Source organism: Scyliorhinus torazame, chromosome 29 (genome assembly GCF_047496885.1).
Source record: "Scyliorhinus torazame isolate Kashiwa2021f chromosome 29, sScyTor2.1, whole genome shotgun sequence".
Taxonomy (NCBI): domain Eukaryota; kingdom Metazoa; phylum Chordata; class Chondrichthyes; order Carcharhiniformes; family Scyliorhinidae; genus Scyliorhinus; species Scyliorhinus torazame.
Window position 1 is genome coordinate 34,303,617 of NC_092735.1, and position 9,138 is coordinate 34,312,754.

The 9,138-nt window shown below is 50.0% G+C and overlaps 1 protein-coding gene across 5 annotated transcripts in view; it reads right to left on the bottom strand.

The window, feature by feature from the left end:
• The window catches only part of ap2a1 (adaptor related protein complex 2 subunit alpha 1), an 87,538-nt gene extending 79,062 nt beyond the window's left edge, over positions 1-8,476 (bottom strand). For all 5 annotated transcript variants that reach the window (XM_072492388.1, XM_072492386.1, XM_072492387.1 and 2 more), the window contains exon 1: positions 8,259-8,476. In XM_072492388.1, coding sequence (XP_072348489.1) covers positions 8,259-8,325 — 67 coding nt within the window. In that variant the 5' untranslated portion in view covers positions 8,326-8,476. The remainder of the gene's footprint in view (positions 1-8,258) is intronic.
• Positions 8,477-9,138: the final 662 nt, after the last annotated feature.

The window sequence follows — 9,138 nt, forward strand, 5'->3', positions numbered from 1 at the left end:
TGCATTGTCAGAGGTGGCATCTTTCAGATTAAGTGTTAAACTGAGGCCCTATCTGCCTGTTCAGGAGGATGTAACTGGAAGCCATGCCTGCAAAGCACTTTGGACCGTTTATTTATTTTAAAACCTATGGATAACAGGAGGAAGGAAAGAGAAAGGGAGATAAGCATTGCACAGTCTCAAAGTCCTGAGTGTGCAAGCACAGGAAGTTGGCACAATGAATGACAATTTCAACACAACTGGGCACACAGGGAAAGGGAAAGCTGCGGACATTGGAGTTTTATACAGTTTAGGAGGAACTAGGATGAAACGTGTTGCGTTAATGTCAACTGTTGTGCTGCCGGCATACACAGAAAATTAGAACAATCTGCACTAAATAGACATTAGCAGTCAATCTGGGCAAGAGATAAGTTTAAGAAAGACGGTATGTTCAGATAACAGAGACCTTTTGTCAATGACTTGCACTTATACAGTCGTGTCTTATCACACCATGCAGAAATGTCTCAAAAACGTTCCCTCGTACATTCAAGGAATTCCTTTATATAAGCAAGAGCTTATAACATTTCCAACACCAATGAGATCATCTTCATTTGACATTGCGCTCCTTCAAAACGGAAATATTCAAGATTCTGTGAGGGTTTTATAGGGTAAACGTTGAGGCCGTTTTCCTCGGCTGGAGAGCCTACAGCTTTGGGATATCACCTCATGAGAAGGGTTAGGATCGAGACGGGGAGAAATTTCTTCACCCAGAGGCTGAGAATGTTTGGAATTCCCCACCCCAGAGAGCAATGGACATTCAGCCACAGTGTGTTCTAGACAGAGCAATGGATATTTTGGAACCTGAACAGCCAGGGGATATGGGGATAGATTGGGTGGGAGAGCAGAGTGAGATCAGTCATGATCTCTGCTCGAAGGGCAGCACGGTGGCGCAGTGGGTTAGCCCTGCTGCCTCACGGCGCCGAGGTCCCAGGTTCGATCCCGGCTCTGGGTCACTGTGTGGAGTTTGCACATTCTCCCCGTGTTTGCGTGGGTTTCGCCCCCACAACCTAAAAATGTACAAGCTAGGTGGATTGGCCACGCTAAATTGCCATTTAATTGGAAAAAATGAATTGGGTACTCTAAAGTTACAAAAAAATGATCTCTGCTCTGTTGCGCACATGGGTATTTTGAAAACAGGGCTAGCTTCCCCAGTGGTGTCAGCTTATTCCATTAAATTCCCATGTCCACATTTGTAATGGAAACGGCCTATGTAATCGTGTCACGCTGTAGTTCCATCATCCTACCAGAAGTGACACTGTGGTCCCTCAGCATTATAGCGACAAGAAAAATGCCCACACACCAATCAACTCTGCTCTCTCCTATTTAACTACAATTAACCCAATTGCAAACACAGACTGTATCATTTTATTTTATAAAATAAAATTTAGAGTACCCAATTATGTTTTTCCAATTAAGGGGCAATTTAGCGGGGCCAATTCACCTACCCTACACATCTTTGGGTTGTGGGTTGAGAGCCACGCAGACACGGGGGGGGGGGAATGTACAAACTCCACACGGACAGTGACCCCCCCCGGGACTGGGATCGAACCCGGGTCCTCAGCGCCGTAGGCAGCAGTGCTAACCACTGCACCACCATGCCGCCCCGATATCACTTTAATACAAGGACTGAAAGACATCTACTCACCCAATTCCAATTAATCCTCAGCTCCAACCCCACTAAACTTGAAAATTGTGCAATCCTACAGACGATCACATATCTGCCTGCAACGTGGGTCTACGGTTTTAATCCGGATTTACCTCACCGTCAGCTATTCAACTCATTTTCCTTCAGGAATGTCAGCCACAGGATTCCTTACACCTCTCAATCTCTTCCCAAAATCTTCAGATTAAAAATAAACTCAAGTCTGGTGTCAACTAACTGCATTTTCTATCATATTTCTTGAACTTGATGCTTTAGCAGTCTGGGACTTTGCCTGACACCAAGGTTGTTTAATAAGATCAAAATTAAAACATCTTTGTTTCCCAGTCTGAAGGGTTGGCAGTGGTTCAGCGTAGCACTCTTGCCTTTGGTTTAGGTTGTGGTATAAATCCCAGTTGAAAAGGCGCGAGATCTAGCTGACAAGTCAGTGTCAATGCCGAGGGAGTGCCTCACTGTTGGAGGTGCCCTCTTTTGATTGACATGCTAAACCGGTAATCAGAAATGAAATACATTTTTTAAACGCTGGAAATATTCAGCAGGTCAGGCGGCATCTGGAAAGGAACAGAACTAATGTTTCAGGTCAATGACCTACTCTTTAACCGCTTACCTCTCCACAAGTGATGCCTGATCGGCTGAGTTGTTGCTCCCCCGTGTTGGGGCCAATATTTATTCCTCAATTGACACGTGGGGAGGGGGAATCTGGTCATCCTGACATTGCTGTTTGTGGGAGCTTGCTGTGAGCAAAATGGCTTGCCGTGTTTCCCTAAATTACAACGGCGACTACGCTGCAGGAAGCAATTCACTGGCTGGGACATCCCGAGATTCTTAAAATCTAGAAATGCGAGTTTCTCTCTTTCTTTTAAATCCTCGATATTTTCCACGCTGGTGATTTTTCAAGGAGATCGCTATGCTGTTCTGGCTATGCTCGAAACCATACACAACCAGTTTAATAACAGGACCCAAAATAACTGGTCCAGACTGACGTTGAGGTTTCAACAATGGATGCGCAGCCTGTCATCCTCGATCTTTAATTATGGTTTTGGTCAAAGATCTGGTCTCCACCCCCAGGGCCGGGGGGGGGCCTCGATTTTCATCAATGCAATCCCCTGCAGCTGCGATTGCTGTTCTTCGGGGCTGGTGAGCAAACAAAGCTGCACTAAATTTCTAGAATTATATACTGCCATTGCCCTGCGGGTTCCTGACTGTAGGTGGACCGTTCAGAGATCAGGGGAAGGCAAAGCAGCATGGAGTCATACATCACAGGAGGAGACCATCTAACCCAGCTCATCTGCATTGACTCTCCTGAACAGCTAACCATTTAGTCCCAATCCCCACCTTTCCCTTCTCCTGATATTTATCCACTTCACCATCAAAACTCTTCTGATCTTCTCCCAAAAACAGAAGGCAATGATATCACTGCTCCTTGCTGCGATGTAGGGGAAGGGGCTACATTTCTGATCCTCAGCGTTCTCAATCGCCAAGCAGATAGAGGCACGATTTAGTCCAGAAATTCCAACTCCCACAACAGGAGCAACAATGGGAGTTACTTCTCCTTGATCTAGGAAAGGGGAGTTGTAATGTTGTTGAATTTTTGCCAAAAGTGATCCCCAGGCTGGTGGGGAGATGGGTGTTGAAAGGTTGGGGTTCAAGAAGAAGGGCAGCTATCTGCTAGGCTCAGAGTTCTGATTATCAGTCAGTGATCCCCCCTCCCCCCCTGCAACTGAAAACACACATATGGTCTTCACAGAGGATTGACTGGCTGAAGCATAAAGCTGCCTACAATGTCACATGCAGGAGATTCACAACGGAAATGGTGGGACTGGGAATCATTACAATTCATAGGGACCTGGGTGTCACTGTACACAAGAAAGTTAACATGTAGGTACAACAAGCAATTAGCAAAGCAAATGATATGCTAGTCTTTATTACATAGGATTCGGGAGTACAAGAGTGAAGGCGCCTCACTGTAAATTGTACGGAGCATTGGTGAGATCCCACATCTGGAATACTATGAACAGCTTTTCTCTCCTTACCCAAGGGAGGATATACTTGCCTTGAAGAGCCTGAAATGAAGATTCACTCGACTGGCTGAAATGACGGATTGGCCCATGAGGAGATGGAGCCCATACCCCCCTGATGTTTTAGGATGGTGAGAGATGATCTAATTGAATCATCTATAATTCTCAAGGAGGTTTGACAGTGTAGAAACTGGGTGGATGTCGCTGAGAATTTTTAGAACCATGTTCTTACGCCAGTGTCAGAATAAGTGGTCAGCCATTTTGGGTTGAGGTGAGGAGAAATTGCTTCACTCAAAAGGTTGTGGGTCTTTGGACTTTTTTATTCAATTATTTCACTTGTTGTGGGCATTGCTGGCTGGGCCAGCATTTGTTGTCTATCCTAATTGCTCGAGAAGGTGCTAGTGAGCCACCTTCTGTAACCATTGCAGTCCCTGTGGTGTAGGTACACCACAGTGCTGTTAGGGAGGGGGTTCCATGGGATTGGAAGGTGCTGTTGAAGGAGGCTTGGCAAGTTGATGCAGTGCATCTTGTGGTTGGCACACACTGCTGCCACTATGGTGGTGGTGGAGGGGCCGAATGTTGAAGGTGATAGATGGAGTGCCAATCAAATGAGATGTTTTGTCCTGGATGGTGTCGAGCTTCTTGAGTGTTGTTGGAGCTGCACTCATCCAGGCAAGTGTAGAGTATTCCATCACACTCCTGACTTGCACCTTGTAGATGATGGACAGGCAATGGGGAGTCAGGAGGAGGAGAGTTTATTCCCCGCAGAATTCCTAGCCTCTGTCCTTGTAGCCACAGTACTTATAAGGTTGGTCCAGTTTAGTTTCTAGTCAATGGTAAGCCCCAGAATGATGACAGAGGGAGATTCAGCAATGGCGATGTCACTGAATGTCAAGGGGAGATGGTGGGATTCACTTTGTTGGAGATGGTCATTGACTGGCACAAAATGTTACTTGCCACTTATTAGCACAAGCCCAGGTCTTGCTGCAGATGGGCATGGACTGCTCCAGTATGAGGAGTCATGAATGGCACTGAACATTATCAGCGAACATCTACACTTCTAACCTTATGGTAGAGGGAAGGTCATCGATGAAGCATCTTCGGTGGTTGGGCTTGGATCACTACCCTGAAGACCTCCTGGGATTATGACCTCCATGGCCACCTTCCTCTGTGCTAGGTATGACTCCAAACCACGCAAATTCCCACCGACTCCAGTTTTGCTAGCGCCCCTGGACGCCACACTCAGTCAATTGTTGCCTTGATGTGAAGGACAGTCACTCTCACCTCATCTTTGGAGTCCAGCTCTTTCGTCCATGTTTGAACCAAGGCTGTAATGAGGTCACGAGCCGAGTGACCTGGACAGAACCCAAAATGAGCACCAGCGAGCAGGGTTAATTTGTTTTTATTTCTTCTCTCGCAGGACATGGGAGTCACTGGCTAAGCCAACATTTTATTGCCCATCCCCAATTGCCCTTGAAAGGGTAGTGGTGAGTCGCCTTCTTAAACTGCAGAATTTGATGTGGCATAGGTACATTCCGAGTGCTGTTTGGAAAGGATTCCAAGATTTTGTCCAGCGACAGTGAAGGAAAAGCGATATAATTCCAAGTCAGGATGGTTGTGAGGCTTGGGAGGGGAATTTGCAGGCGGTGGTGTTTTTCCCATGCATCTGCTGCCCTTGTTCTTCCCAGAGGTTCGAGATCACGGGTTTGGAAGGTGCCAATGTGGACAGGACATACGTAAACAATTTCCCACATTGCCGGGTAGATTCCAGTGTTGTAGCTGTACCGGGAACAGCTTATGTAGCTAGTTCCGGAACAAAAGTCTTCAGTATTATTTCCGGAATGCTGTCAGGGCCCATAGCCTTTGCAGCATCCTATGCCTTCATTGGTTTCTCAATATTACGTGGAGCGAATCAACTTGGCTGAAAACTAGCATCTATGATGCTGGGGTGTTCAGGAGGAGACAGGTAGATCATCCACCCAAAACCTCTGGCTAAATATTGTTGCAAATGCTTCACAGTCTTGTCTTTCGCACCAATGTGCTAGGCTCCCCCATCAGTGAGGATGGGGATACGTGTGGAACCTCCTCCTCCAGTGAGTTGTTTAATTGTCTGCCACCATTCAGGCTCGATGTGGCAAGACTGCAGAGCTTAGATTTGATCAGTTGGTTGTGGGACTGCTTAGCTGCTTCCGCTGTTTGGCATGCAAATAGCCCTGTGCTGTAGCTTCACTGCCACTGTAGATCTCAGTTGTTCAATATACACAAGACAGAGGTTTGTGGACTTTGGATACTCCAGTCGTTGTGTCATTATAGTGGTAGTATAGGAAGATGGAGTTGAGGAAGGTCAGCACGACCATACTGAATGGCCTACTTCTACTGCTATTTCTTACGCTCCAAGTGAGATACCGATGGCTGATATAATGCAGACATACAGTAGAGCTTACAGCAAATGAAACATCAAAATGAGGGTACAATCTTTCAAACCTAAACTGATCTTGAACGGACAAATCCCAAACTGCTTGAATTTAGCAATTTTACTGATTGAAACCATTCAAGCAGCCATTGGGATTTCCAAATACCTCTTGCCTATTTTGGGATTGACCCACAAGGTTTGACCTGGGCATGGAGTTTGTTTAATGTGCAAACGGTTTGATGCACGCACAGATGGTCATTGTGAAGACCAACAGGAAACAGGTTACTGGTCCTTTGCGATCCACTCCTTTTCAAAATTAGTCCGGCACTGGTCTGGAACCTGGATCAGCAAAGATTAGCACAGAAGTGGTGAAGCGTGCAGTCACTAACCTTTACCAGTGGTCACATAACAGAGTTACACATATGACCCTGATGTTGGTGGTCAAGGTTCAGCACCAATCAAGCCTAGTGAGACTAGGAGACAGTGCAACCGGGAGCCTCTACAACAGACTGCTGTGGCTTGTGCTGCATTAACCAGATTTTGTGATGAATGCACTCTGGAACTATAAAACATCCATGCCAACTTAGACTTACTGTAGAGCCGTTACTGTATTAGCCCAAGGAATCAATCGCACCTATTTTGTGCCGTCCCACTCAAGGGGAATGAATCTTGTGGATTCAGCCCTTGGAACCAGTTTCTGTACGTCAACCCACCTTCAAAGCACTCTCTTATTCTCTCAAATTCTGTTACCTGAATATTTCATTTTTAGCACAGGCAATCTTTTCTGCATTTGACTCATTAGTTTTTCTACCCTGGACTGGCTCGGGAAAGGGGTGCAAGGAACAAATACTGGATTAGCTTCCCTGCTTCTAGCTGTAAAATGGTGAAAATAGAGGGAGCAGAGTGTTTTAACCGCCGGGTTCCTGGTGATTCTTCCCATCCTCTTTAAAATGGAGTGCTCTGCCCATTCGCATGGTATTTCCACTCAGCAGCAACCGGTACCCTGGGGTGGCACGGTGGCGCAGTGGTTAGCACTGCAGCCTCTGTGCTCTGAGGACCCGGGTTCGATCCCGGCTACAGGTCACTGTCTGTGCGGAATTTCCACATTCCCCCATGTCTGCATGGGTCTCACCCCACAACTCAAAGATGTGCAGGGTAGGTGGAATGGCCATGCTAAAATTGCCCCTTAATTGGCAATAAAAACCGAATCGGGTACTTTAAATTTATTTTTTAAAAGCATCAACAGCATTCCCCCAGCCAAGCCACCCAGCGCCCAAACCAACAAGCACCACCCACCCCGTGCTCGGCCAACCTTTTGGCTCACAGGGGTGGGGCCACTAGGCGGGGGAGGGAGGGCGATCACGGGCGGGGGAGGGAGGGCGATCACGGGCAGGGGAGGGAGGGCGATCACAGCCGGGGGAGGGAGGGGATGATAACCACCAGGCAGGGGAGGCGATCGCCGCTGGGTGGGGGAGGGAGGCGGGCAGGAGAGGGAGGAATAGGGGGGGTGACCACCGCTGGACGGGGGAGTGAGGGGGGGGGCAATGGCCGCCAAGCAGGGTCGAGGGGGCGATCGTCGGCAAGCGGGGGGGTGCGATCGCCGCCAGAGCTTTGGGGGGGGGGGAAGGGGGCGATCAGGGACGTGGGGGGGGGGGCGATCAGGGAGGCGGGGGGCGCGATCAGGGAGGTGGGGGAGCGATCGCCCATCATCAGCCCAGATCGGGGGTCGGGTCGAGAGAAGCTTCCGGAATGACATCCGTCGTCGCCGGGTTTAACGCCGATCCGCGGCGTCGACGTGGAAACCGTGATCACACCCCCCCCCCCCCCGCCAACATAGGCAGGAAATTTGGATCTAACAGAATTTATTAGATATTTGCATATGATAAATGGGTTATTGTTGAATTAAAAAAAGATTTAATATATTTTCTGTGGGGGTGGGCTGGGGGGGGGGTTGGATGTGGTGGGGGGGGGGGTGTATGTGGGGGGGGGGTGTATGTGGGGGGGGGGGGGGTGTATGTGGGGGGGGGGGGGTGTATGTGGGGGGGGGGGGGTATGTGGTGGGGGGGGTGATAAAGGGGCTGAAGGGCTCTGCCTGCCCTCCCCCACTCCCAGCCCATCTGAAACCACTTACAGTTCCTAATGTCCGAGATAAACACCGCCAGCCCCCTCATCCCGTCGCCTTTGGACACCGCCGGCATCTTCTCGGCTCACGAAGCGCCGCCTGGACCCGCAGAAAGGGGCGAAAGGAGGCGGCCGGGCGCCTTTTTTTTTCCCCTTTTACAATGAGAGGGATTGACACCAGGCCTCGGTCCGCCTGTCACTGGGCGCCTGGATCAGCAGGCCGGAACTGGGCGGGAGCCTGCGGCCGGCCGCCATCCCGCCCCTTCCCCCTACCGCCTGATTGGGCGCCGGGCCCGTCAATCGCGGCGCTCTCGTCCTCCATTGGCTGAGCGCGCTGCCAATCACCCGGGGGGACCCCATGCCCCACTGGCTGTGTCACGCATCAATCAGGGCCGGGCGGGGCGATCGCGACGCGTCACATCCTGGACCCGCACCCTCCATGCCCATTGGGGGGGACGCACGTCTGTTAGGACGCGCATGAGGCCGATTGGTTGAGATGTACGTCAGTTACCGGTGGTGCCCGATCCTATTGGCTGACAGCACATACCGCCCCGCCTTATGGGGCGGGCCCACTATATCTCGGGTACTGATTGGAGGAGGCCCCCGCCCATCAACGCTTCCGACCTCCCGATTGGCTGGGGTGAACTCCCCGAGGAGGTCCGACCGCCCCGGTTGTCACGAGGTGGCGGAGGCGGCGGGCAAACGCCATCGCCTCCAAGTCGCCGAGCGAAATAGCAAGCCGAGGGAGCGGGGCGGGGCGCGGGTGGGAACGTTAAAACATCCGGTCAGCTTTCCAGGGCGGCGGATGGATTTTCACATCTGGTTGTCATGACCGAATGGAAGCCCCTGATTGCCCAAAGGGACGCTTTGCTAGCGGATGTCCTGCCTTC